We start from the raw sequence: 12,828 nt of genomic DNA on the forward strand, positions 1-12,828 counted from the left end.
ACAGGGAAACTGCATTTTAAAATAGCTTAAAAGTAATGTTTCTATCTGACACTTGATGTTATAAACAGCTAGATTTTATCAGGAAAACTGTGAGTCCCTGTGTTAAAAACATCAACGCAGGCAAAAATGGTCAAGGAGTAATAAACACAAAGCATATGAGACCAAAGGTTTTCCAAGATGTAATGACAACTCGTTCACTCTAAACTCTGAACAACTGGACTTCACTTCCTCTGTGCTCGTGTACTTGGTCTGTTTCTCATTTTATCTGCCTTATCTGGCTTTATGTTTTCTTTTGGAAAGCTTTCTGTAGCATTGTTAAGACAAATGCAAAGCAATTTGGATGTTTTTGATCTGTTGGATGTCTGTAGTTGATTTAAATCTTTTGCTGACAGAATTTGATGTGTAAGAAGTCTTAATATGTTAATTACTTTTTGGGACCCAATCAGTGTTTTGACATCTGTTTAGTTTAGTTAGGTGTAATAAGAATAAATTAAATTTTATGGACTGTATATATTTTTTAAAATCCATCCAAATACAATTCAAATTGACCAGCAACTGTGTAAATAAAGGTCAAATTTAGATTTAAAATAGTCATCATTGTTTGTACTTTCCTCTTGAATATTTACTTCTTATTAAAAAAATATTAGAAAAAAGTAGTCAGGAGAGCACAAACGAGCATATATCATGAACAAAAACCATTCTGTTGCATCATCACTGGATATTCATCCAGGCATATGTTATCTAAATCATACTGCTTATAGGAGAGTGGCACAAGAATTCATGCATGATGATATTTTCAGGAACTGTGAATTTGCAAAGCAAAATTTCAGAAGCGGGCAGCTATGCAAAGTCAGCGTGACAACTTATTCATCCTTCAACAGGTTCACTCTTACTGCTTATGTTCAGCTCTTTGATGCTGCTTCTGCCAAGAGACGGGCAAGAATTAAAATATGTGGGTAATTTATGACTGAGAATAACAGAAAAAGTACTCAGGAGCAATACTTTTTAATGATCAACTGCAGCGGTGACTGGATCACACATCCTGTCGGAGACTTAAAGCCATCAGAACAGAACATGAACTGGAGGACGTGGGTTTTGTTCGTGGGCCTTCTGTGGATTTGTAAGTAGACACGATCTCCAAGTACTAAATCCTGATAGGAATCTTTGTATCCCTGTTGAATTTGACGCCTGTATATGACATTATATCATTCTCTTAAGGGATTACATTTTTGATTCTGAATATAGAACTGGAACAGTCTTAGGATCTGTTATGGTTATCATATTGCGTTATGAGTATGTATCTGTTGAGCTCATTATCTGATTTGATTGTGTTTATTACAGCTACAGGAAAGAGTCATCCGTGGTGTCAAGATAAAACTTCTGGGAAACTCAAGAAATGTTTGACCAGCGGTAACAAACCATTTGTTGTTCCTGACAAGTTCAATGCCGTCATCAAAACACCAAAGCAGTGGACTTCAGGTGAGTCAAAACTATAATAAACATTTTGAGTACAGAGGTTGTTTATTTAATCACAAACTATGGGAAACTATAAGAAGAGTAACTGCTGTAAAATACAGTGTGAAAGCATGCAAGAGATATAAGAATACTTTGAAATTACTACCTGACATAAAGACGACGGCATTTTTTACCTCTCAGCAGCAAAAGGTTGTATAGTATTTCTGCAGAATGGCACAACAGGACGACGTGAGTACAACCTGCTTGTTATACTCACTGAAAACTGCATTTTCAAAAACATTTAGTGATCATCAACATTTCAATAAAATAAAAATGGATTTCTGGTTTGAATCAACAGAGACTTTGCAGAGCGAGTGGCCACAAATGGAGACAAAGGATGCTGCTTCCCTACTGCACATTTCCAAAAGTCATATAAAGACGAACGTTCATCTGTATGTTCTGCAGGGGAAGAAGTGCAACACTGTTGTATCTAACCTCACAGGTGATACATAACTAATGTCATTTTTCAATGTTTGAGCATCACAAAATTCCATTTACTGTAGTTATTATCCAGTGTAGCAGAGCAGATGAAAGGAAAATGCTAAAGATGTCTGCTTGTTTGTCTGTGTGTGTACGTGTATTACTCACGTTGTGGGGACATACATGGGTGTACGTAGTCACATTGTGGGGACTCGCCTTCCTTATGGGAACGAAATGCATAAATCTTTTTCAGGGTGAAGAGTTGGATTAAGGCTAGATTAAGGTTAGGTTTATCTTCACATTAGGGTTAGGGTTAGGGAAGCAGTGGCTGTGGTCAGGGTTCGGATAAGTCTTCACAACGTGAATGTAAGTCTACATAATGTCCCCAGATGTGATAGAAACACAACTGTCTGTGTGAGTGTGTACTTTGGCTGACCTGGCCCTTTAAAAATAAAAAGAAGAAAAACAGTTTTTCTTTAAAGATGCAAACATACAACTGACCATTTGTTTATTTGTTTTGCTAATATAAATTTTTCATATAATCCAGGTTCAACATGTGAAAAAGATCTCATCACAGGTAAGCACGTTTCTTTTACAGCTCAGTCTTTGAAAATCAAATGATAAAAACAGAGCTAATCAAATATAATTACACTTACACTTAACTTAGAATTTGGAAATATGCAATGGTTAAGTCTCATTAAGTTAATTGAATAATTTAGAATTTACTACCTCTTGTAGAGTCAGCCTTATATTCACCAGTTTAATAATATCAAAGACCTTGTTACATAGTTGTAGCTGTTTAGTTTCTGAAGCATGCCTCTCTAGCTTGGTCCTGGTTGGCTAATATTTGTTCTTTGTGGTGGGTGGGTGTTAAATTCTGACAGGATTTTCAGAAAAAGAACATTGCTGGATTGCATGCTTGCATACAAAATCCATATGTGAAGAATCTACTTATGATCACAACTACTGCAACCAAATGGGTGAGTTCTCTTTCTGGCTTTTGCTGTTGTTGTTGTTGCTATGGACCATGCTATGGACACCGGCTTTAAGTGGTTATACACAATATTTGACCTTACAAATGTTTGCTCTAGTGAATGGAAGTGCATTTCAAGTTGTAAAAAATGCTAGCTTGAGATAAAACTAGATGTTCCTTCCTTGCAGTTCCACTGGTGATGAACAAGTACATCATCAACATAACAGCAACAAAGACAGGCTGTTTGAACTGTGATAATCCAGTGAAAAAGCCTGAGGCAAAACTAGATCTTGCTTATTTGAATGGAGGCTTTGAAAAGGGAGAAGAAGTCCGTCCTGCCCAAGCTGCGTAAGACATACTCCATGAATTTATTAAAGGAAGAGTTTGAAACTGTGCGAGATTAACTGTGTAGTTTTTTTTTTTTATGAAGAAATGAAATAAGCTACACTGAACTTTGCTTAGTCGTTTTCTTGGAGATAAGAAGATTGATACCACAACTGCAGGGCTTAAATATTCTTCCATCTGTCAACAGTGAAGTCATGACCAAAATGTCAGACCTTGCCACCTCCATCAATGTGTCTTCAGCTGCAGTGACTATAGGAGGAGGAGTCACCGGTATCTTAGTGAAAGAAACGGATCCTGCAGACGTACAAGAAGTCTCCTTTGCATATGGATCTTCAAATGAGAGCATCAACGTGGGTGCTTCACTTTAATTTGACCTTCATGCATGTGCTACATCAACAGACCAGTCGCTAATTAGCAGTAAACACAGGGTGCAGCTGTTGCTTATGGGAATGTTGTGAGTGTTGCAGGTATTTGGTCATAAAAAGTAATGAGTAAATAGATATTTTGACCTGATGGTGCAGTGAGAACAGTCTTAGAATCACCACAGCTTTTATTTCATCCTAAGGGGGACATAAATATCAGTATCAAAGTTCATGGCAATCCATCCAATAGTTGTGGAGAATTATTACTCGAAAGCCAAAAAATGTCATAAATGTACAAAATTTCATGGCAGTCCAACAGATAAGCACTGATATATTCCAGTCTGCACCAAAGTGCTGGACCAGACTGTCATAGAGCCTGATGAAAACAACAATTTTGCGGTTTTAAGGGGAATCGCCCAAGCAGTAACCTCCATTGTTGAGAAATGAAGCCAATATGGAAGTGGCAAAACCGCAGTACCTCAAATGGCCACTTGAGGCTGGTTCAAAAAGCGAGTCAATCCCCATAGACCCCCATGCCAACCTATCATGTGAAATCCAACAATGTAACACTTGTTGTGCTCTTCCCTGCAGATTATAGAAAGCAGAGATAGTCTGGCGTCATTTGCAAGATCTGTTACAGTGCCGAAAGAAGCGTTTGAAAAATCTGCCAAGATGAACATAAGTGCACCATTTGCAGCATTTCTCAGATTCCCCAATCTTGCTAAGGTAAGAAAAAAAAACTCACTTTCACCTACACTGCTACTGCAGATACACATATTTGATTATGTTACTACGTTGTAGTTGTTCCATGTTTTCAGGATGAGAAGAACAGCACTGTTTTGGGTGATGAGGTTTTAGCCATTGAAATGGGAACCATGATCAGCAATCTCACAGACACAATATCCTTCACTTTTCGGAATGTGACATACGTAAGTTAAACAAAAAAGGGCATCATCAAATGAGTGTTATATACACTTCTTTGGGTTCACCTTCCAAGAACCACATTTGTTAATGCAGCTCTGTGATTTGTTCACAGGAGGGAACTCCATCTTGTCAGTCATGGAATGGAGAAGGTATTTTCTCCCACTTGCTAATTCACAAGTAGATGTAAGATATTGCTTTAAAAAACTGTAAGTCTACACTACCTACGAGTGATGCTTTATCATTCATTTGTTATTAAATGTGTTACATGGAAATTTATGTTGCTGTGTAAAACGTTTGCTCCTCTTAAGCAGGCTTGCATTAAACCTGATTGGCTGATGCAGTGACACTTTGATCTCAAATGCACTCATGAACCCTTCAGTTTCAGATCTGCACTGTTTACATGTTTCTGTCTTTTAGGAAACCAAACAAACTGGACTGACAGCGGATGTCTGACAATAAAAACTGAAGACAACATTACGTGCCAGTGTTCGCATTTGACATTTTTTGCTATCTTATTGGTGAGTTTTACTCCTTTTGCAACATTTTCATGATACATCCTCGTTAATTTAAACACAAGATACTTGTGCTCAAAAAGAGGATTCATTCTCAGTGAAGAACCTTGGAGCTCTAATCTGCCTCTATACCTGCCAAAGAGCAGTGATTCCTAACACGTCTCTGGGGGTCATCAGGTGGAAACCTCCCTTCAACAGTGTTTCGCCTACTTAGTCCCACTACACCTCCAGGAGGTTAGGCAGTGAACTCCGGCGTCCCAGAGTCACCCCCCCTAGTGCCAGTTCACACTGCTCCTACACAATCCAAACAGCACCGCCACGTTCAACTGACCCAGAGATGCTCCAGGTAGTGGCCAGTACCGATGCTACCATTTAACTATTGCTAATGCTAATGCTAACCGCTAGGAAGAACAGAAGAAGACAATACAGTTCCGATGCTACCATTTAGCTAATGTTACGTGCTAACCGCTACCTGCTAAGAGAACAGAAGAAGACAATAAAGCTAGATTCACCTATACTGTTAATGTTAATTGCTAGCTACCAATACTAACTGCTAAGATACTATCATACTCTCACCGCTTTAGCTATTGTTAGCTGCTACAATGCTACCACAGGCCTAGATGCCACATGTAAGATTCAAGATTCAAGATTCAAGAGTCTTTATTGTCATTGCACATGTCAATGAAATTTTCATTGCAACCCCCATGTTAGATGGTAAGAAAGATAAGGCTAGAAAGAGTGAATAAAATTAAGATAACTACAATAAAATAAAATAAACCAACATGCAATAAAAAAAAAATATTCGTGAAGCAATTAAAAATATAACAGAATGAAAATATACTTAGGCAATAAAATATACTAAACAATAAACAATAAAATATGGAAGTGAAATGTGCAAACAGAATAAAATATACAAGCAGAATAAAATATAAAATATACACAGTGAAATGTTCCGACAGAATAAAATATGCCAATGAAACTGAAATGTGCTGATATACTAAAATGTATATAATTATAGTATATGTGTGTACATAAAAGTCAAGTACACAGAAGGTGCAGGTGGAGGTAGAGGTGTAGGTGTAGGTGTAAAGTGCGGTGTGCAGTGTTCACAGTTCACACAGTCTCTCACTGCAGTGAGGTGCTGCTGGGGGTGACAGCTCTAACAGCTCTGGGGAAGAAGCTGTCCCTCAGTCTGTTAGTGGTGGTGCGGATGTTCCTGTACCGCTTTCTTGATGGAAGCGGTACAAACAGTCTGTGGCCCGGGTGGCTGGGGTCCGTGGCGATGGATCTCGCCCTCTTTCTGACCCGACCTTCATATATAGAGTCTAGGTCAGGGAGGGGGCAGCCCACGATGCCCTGTGCAGTTTTAACCACCCGTGCCAGTTGTTTCCTCTCCTGTGCCGTGCAGCTGCCATACCACACTGTCACACTGAGGCAGAGGATGCTTTCAATTGTGGCCCTGTAGAAGTTAACGAGCAACCGAGAGGAGAGTCCAGCCTGTTTCAGCTTCCTGAGGAAGAAGAGCCTTTGTTGTGCCTTCTTCACCAGGCGGGAGGTGTTCATGGACCAGGAGAGGTCAGATGTGATGTGGAGGCCCAGGAACCTGATGTTGTCCACACGCTCCACCACTTCTCCGTCCATGAGGAGGGGGGCGTGATCCGTCTTCCTGGACCTCCTGAAGTCCACAATGACCTCCTTGGTTTTCCCTGTGTTCAGCACCAGGTTGTTGGCTGAACACCACTGGGTGAGCTGGTGTATCTCCTCTCTGTAGTGGGTCTCGTTGTTATCTGAGATGAGACCCACTACTGTAGTGTCGTCCGCAAACTTCACGACTGTGTTGGTGGGGTGGATGGCAGCACAGTCGTGAGTAAACAGGGTGAAGAGGGCTGGGCTGAGCACACAACCCTGTGGCGTGCCCGTGCTGAGGACCAGAGGGGATGATGTGATGTTCCCTATTCTCACCACCTGAGGCCTGTTGGTGAGAAAGTCTCTGATCCAGTGGCACAGAGACGCAGGCAGACCCACCGTGTGTAGCTTCAGCGCCAGCTTGTCTGGGATGACGGTGTTAAAAGCTGAGCTAAAGTCTACAAATAGCATCCTGACGTAGGTGTTGGGCTGCTGCAGGTGGGTCAGGGCTGTGTGCAGGGTGATGGAGACAGCATCCTCTGTGGACCGATTCCCTCTGTAAGCAAACTGAAGGCTGTCTAGGTCCGAGGGGATGAAGTCTCTGATGTACCTGAGAATAATACGCTCAAAGCACTTCATGATTACCGGGGTCAGTGCAACAGGCCGGTAGTCATTCAGGCAGGTGATGGATGTCTTCTTCGGTACCGGAATGATGGTGGAGGACTTGAGGCACTCAGGAACCGTGGACAGCTGCAGGGACAGGTTGAAAACGTCCAGGAACACTCCTGCTAGCTGGTCAGCGCATGTCCTCAAAGTCTTGCCTGGCACCTTATCCGGTCCTGCAGCTCTGCGGGTGTTGATCCTCCTCAGGGTGGATGACACCTGGTGCTGCTGCAGGACGAGGGGCTGGTGCTGCTCCTCCAGCCGGGGTAGGTGTGTGACTTCTCTGCTGCCTGATGTGTCGAAGCGGGCAAAGAAGCTGTTCAAGGTGTCAGGCAGGGCGGGGTCGTGGCTGGTGAGCTGTGTGTTCGGCTTGTAGTCCGTTATGGTTCTGATGCCTCTCCACATGCTCTGTGGGTTGTTGTTCTTGAAGTGATCTTCAATTTTGTTTTTGTACTGGAGCTTGGCCTGCTTGATTCCTTTCTTCAGCTCTGCTCGAGCCCTGCTATAAGCCAGCCTGTCTCCAGATCTGTAGGCAGTATCCCGAGCTTTCAGCAGGGACCGCACTGTGCTGTCCAGCCATGGTTTCTGGTTGGGAAACACTGTGATGGTCTTAACAGGGAGGACAGCATCAGTGCAGAACTGAACATAAGACAATACAGATGATGTATACTCCTCAAGGTCTGCCTCTTCTCTGAACACTTCTCTGTAACTGCCGATTGCCACACTACCATCATCTACCCCTGCCTCTCACCAACTGCACCAAGAAAAAGAACCAAAAAGATCAAAAAACAAGCCAGCTCTGTATCTTACCACGCACACTCACCTGAACAGGCCGCATGGTCCCAAAGAGAGACTCTAGCTGGCCACACCCCCACCTTATCTAAACTTCCTCTTCCTGGTTCTCTTCCTATTGGCAGAGCGAGAAGATGGGGCGGGGAAAGCAGAGCAGAGGAGAGGTGTCTTGTTCAGACTTTAACCTCTTCTCCTGCCAGTGGAATACGAATCCAAAGGGTGATCAAACAACCTCTTCCATTTGTCCAGTAATCCAAACGACGGCAATGAAGTGTATTTCCCCTGAGTCCAAGGGCAGGTTTTTTACTTGATGTAGTAGCCGTTTGTCCAAGCAACAAAAAATTTCAAACTTGAAATCATAAAAAATCAAAGGGCTACTGCTGCACCATGGGTTTGTGGTGTACGCAGATGGGAAAAACATAATGTCCAAACAAATGTCATGTTCAATGTCAACAAAAAACGTGGTTTATTTAACCAAACAGCGAGCCAGCAAAGAACAAAGACATTCCACAGTGCTTCTCCCGCTCCGGTAAAAAACCATTTGCCCACCCAGGTGCATGCTGGTCCCTTACCGTAGCCCTACTTATATCATCGGGTGCACCCCTAACGTGCCCAAATGAAACAAAACCACAAATGACAAACAAGAAAACACCTATACTAAACAGATAAACAGAATACTAACAGAAATCTAATCATAAGGAAATCAAATAAATTGATTAAGAATAATCAAATCTAAATACTAAACTAAACAACACTAAATACCAATAAATAAATAGCTCCAACAAAATATTTGGACATTCTCTGTATGAACGTCTCAGCTGATTGCACTGTGAACTGCTAACCCCCCCCCCCCCTTTAATGAATCCAGCCTGATTGCCAACACCAGTTTCTGTGACAACATGCTTAACCATGTTTAATTTTGCTCTTTGCAGGCACCTCTTAATGAAACCACTTCAAGTTCTGACCTCAACACCCTCACCATCATCACCCAAGTTGGCTGTGGTTTGTCCATGTTCTTCCTCAGCATCGTCCTCTTCATGCACTTCCTTCTGAGGTGAGGATGAGAGAATTTTGTCCCTATAATTAGTTTCAGATTAAAAACATCCAGGAAATAATGGTGACATAGAATAAAGCATTACTGCTACCAAAATAATTCTGCTTCAAAGCCTTCTCCGCACAGGTTAGGATTAAAATTCAACAGCAAATAATTTATGTATTAATTATGTATATAATATGTATTATATAATAATTTATGTCTGTTGGCCTAAAATGCGTTAAATTTTAATATATGAGTCTAAAAACACAGGACTCGGCTGAAGTAATATCCCCAATTTTTTAAGTGCAGAATATTAAAACATTTCCACAGTCATATAAAGATATGATTCTTCAAGTGATTTTTTTTTTTTTTTTTTTTGAACTTTATTGCCTTAATGCAAAAAACAGGCAATTAACATAATGAAAACAAAATTCATCTTGAGATTGGGCTTCATTTGTCATATAAAAATAACAATATAAGAAGAGCACACATTTAGTTATTTCAATACATATCTACAGTATTACAAAAATGGTACAAAAAAAAAAAAAAGACAAAAAACAAAATATTGGTATGGGTGTCCTAACCAAGATAGTCAATGACTGGTGCCCATCTTCGTAAAAAAGTAGGCATTTTTAACTGTAACTGAGCAGTCATAGACTCCATCATGTAGACATGCCTTACTTTTTGTAGCCATTGTGAAGTCATGGGAGGGCTTGCTTTCATCCAATTGACAGTAATCATTTTTCTTGCAATCATCAACAAAATATGCATTATGTAACATTGTTCGATAGTAAAAAGGTGGTTAGGAAATACATCTAATAAAAATATAAGTGGGTCCAGGGGGAAGTCCATTTCCAAAATCTTCTTCAGTTCTTCTTTGAACTTTCCAGTGATTTTAATGTAAAGTTTTTTCACTATGTAGCAAACATACTGAGATTGTTCCTGTACAGAGAAGACTAAGAAAGAAGAGCCTGAATCACAAATAAAAGAAGCAGAGTGGACACATAAAAATAGATGAAGGCAACCATTAAAAATGGATTCAGTTACCACCATGTTAAACTTCCATATTCCAATTCACAGACACAAAGGTGCTGAAGTCTTTATTACAGCTATTTTTAATACTATTTTCGTTGACTTCAAGTATACTTAAGTGTACTCAAGTAGTCCTTGAGTACCACTTAAGTAATACTTGAGTGTACTTGAAGTCATATATTCATTTGTAATATATTTAGAACTCAATTACATCTATTTAGAAGTACACTTTTTAAAGTGTGTGTCAAAACATGCTTTAAGTTAAACACAAAAAGTGTGAAAATATGTCAGAAAAAACATGTCAGGTTGAGAGCTGGTTGTGCTGTTCCACGGCAGTTAATGTGGTGACAGTTTATGTAAATAAACCCACTTTTCAAAATAGCAGAACACTGTGGCAGGTACACGTTCAGAACATTTGCAGGAGGGAAGTGAGTCTTTTGAATAGTAGCTTCATTGTGGGAGCGCTATGTAAATAACTGTGATATAGATCCAGTGACGGCATTATGTAAATAAAAACATCCCATGTATCTGTTTCCTTATCTTCTTTGCTCACGGTAATACTTTCTGTGTGCTTACCTTTGATGTAAACACTGTTTAGAGACCAAAGAAGTGAAGATAGAAATAAATATCTGCAGGATTACAAAATATGCACATAAAAATTACTTATATGAGTCAAGTTTGAATAGACTTGACAGCCAGAGCTTGCATTATACACTTTCTCTGAACATACAGTAATTTCTGTTCATCTCTCCTCACAGGAGGACCAAGGCCAGCAAAGCCACGAGGATTCTCATCCACCTGGTGTCGGCCATGTTCCTGCTTAACTTCACTTTCCTGATCAACAACTTTGTGGCGAAGCTGAAGAGCTCCGTGGGCTGTAAGATCATGGCGGCTCTCATGCACTACTTCATGCTGGCCACGTTCACATGGTTTGCCGTGCAGGCCTTCCACCTCTGCCTGCAGCTGTACACAGGGGGCAATATCGCAATCCGCCACTACGTACTCAAAGTGTCCATTACCAGCTGGGGTTCGTACGTGTTGTTATGTCCTGGCCTGATCATGGATGTGTCATTTGCAATTCAGTGGTTTTCTGTCTCCACTTGCAGTACTACCGAGCGTAGTCGGGGTTGTCCTGCTCATCATCGGAAAATATGGCGAACAAGTCATCCTCACGAATGACAGCGAGGAAAACGTGGCCATGTGAGCTGAGAAATTCTCTTGAAGTCTGTGGATTACATATTTAACAACCACACCACAGAGCCATGCTTCCTTTCCTTTTACTGGCGCATTTTTATGTGTGTTCAAAGGTGCTGGATAACAGACAGTTCCGTCCACTACATTGTCAACATAGGCTACTACGCGTTGGTCTTCCTCTTCACCTTCGTCACCTTCATCATCATGCTGTCCTGGCTCTTCTGTCTCAAGAGGAGCAACGCTGCCAATGCACAAATTGGCAGAAGTGGCAAAAGCATTGTAACCATCCTGGGACTGTGCTGCATGCTGGGTATCACATGGGGTTTCGCCTTCTTCGCCCACGGCGTCCTCCGGATCCCGGCCTACTACATCTTCACAGTCCTCAACTCCTTCCAAGGTAACCACAACTGTGATCCGATCTGAATTTCTTGCTTTGTTAAGCCCATTTTATACTCAGTGTTCATGTAGGTGCTTTACTCACATGCTAAAGCTGCTTTAATCATTATTTTTCCGCTCACTACAGATGAATAGTGCAATGTTGTTGCTCGTGGTCAAGAACACATGGTGAATTAACACCCGAGTCTGCAGTGCCACACCGCAGAGCCTAAAGCTTGACCCGCAGATTTAGGGCTGAGCCGCTTACAGCTTTCATTCGCATCATTTCCAGCTGCTGCAGACAGCTGTTCTTTAGCGAAATGCTCTAATTAAATAACTGTTTGCAACCTGCTCAGCACCAAACAGCAGACAGACGAAATTAGCGACTAGTTGGTGAACGCAAAGTAAAAGACTGATATTTTCCTTTGGAGTTTGTGGATATCAAAAAAGAGAAACAGTAAAAAATGCACTTCATTTACCGGTTATACAGACATGACTCTGAGTATGAATGAATGAGTATGTGCTGGATGTCATATTCGAATGGAGGACCTATGTGCTACATCAGCAACAGGCGTAAAGTGGAGAGAGAACAAACATTACATTCACATTACACATACAGTCCTAGGCTCCACTTGTTTTTCTGTCTGGTCATCTTTCTTTGCCCGGCAGGTTTCTTCCTGTTCATCTACTACTACAACACCAGCCACTCAGGAGAGATCAACGGTGTCGTGAGTGGTCACACAAACACCAGCAGCACCACCACCAACACTCTTAACACTGACCTGGACACCTCCGAGAACCCCTACGGCAACTTGCAGGACAAGGGATAAATGCTCGGAGGACGAATGAGATCAAGAGACAAAGGTAGAAGAAGCACTCAAATCTTTTATTTAAGCTAAACTTGGGTACTTTAAATACCAAAAGTAAAAGTACTCATTATGCAGAATGGTCCATTTCAGAATAATATATTTTATATCACTGGATTAAAATCAGGACTTTGTTATAAATCAGAATTGATTAGTTGATTTATGTTTTGTATTAATATTTGACTGTTGTGGA

General features: G+C 41.0%; 1 protein-coding gene across 1 annotated transcript; it reads left to right on the top strand.

Annotated features, from left to right (window-relative positions):
* Positions 1–1,001: 1,001 nt before the first annotated feature.
* LOC121622441 (adhesion G-protein coupled receptor G5-like) lies at positions 1,002–12,744 on the top strand. The gene is made up of 17 exons (XM_041959397.1): positions 1,002–1,120; positions 1,342–1,479; positions 1,657–1,704; positions 1,814–1,957; positions 2,483–2,512; positions 2,820–2,915; positions 3,097–3,256; positions 3,441–3,603; positions 4,207–4,341; positions 4,434–4,544; positions 4,652–4,688; positions 4,957–5,057; positions 9,065–9,186; positions 10,959–11,227; positions 11,307–11,400; positions 11,508–11,791; positions 12,439–12,744. The coding sequence occupies exons 1-17, from the start codon at positions 1,009–1,011 to the stop codon at positions 12,597–12,599; spliced, it is 2,205 nt and encodes a 734-aa protein (XP_041815331.1). The 5' UTR covers positions 1,002–1,008; the 3' UTR covers positions 12,600–12,744.
* Positions 12,745–12,828: the final 84 nt, after the last annotated feature.

This window comes from Chelmon rostratus, chromosome 18 (genome assembly GCF_017976325.1).
Source record: "Chelmon rostratus isolate fCheRos1 chromosome 18, fCheRos1.pri, whole genome shotgun sequence".
NCBI classification, from domain to species: Eukaryota; Metazoa; Chordata; class Actinopteri; order Chaetodontiformes; family Chaetodontidae; genus Chelmon; species Chelmon rostratus.

Bases quoted from the DNA above. Each gene is read 5' to 3' on its own strand.
- LOC121622441 (XM_041959397.1), top strand. From the start codon at position 1,009: ATGATCAACTGCAGCGGTGACTGGATCACACATCCTGTCGGAGACTTA. The intron at 1,958-2,482 runs GTGATACATAAC...CATATAATCCAG, and splicing joins TGTTGTATCTAACCTCACAG to GTTCAACATGTGAAAAAGAT. The intron at 4,342-4,433 runs GTAAGAAAAAAA...CCATGTTTTCAG, and splicing joins GATTCCCCAATCTTGCTAAG to GATGAGAAGAACAGCACTGT.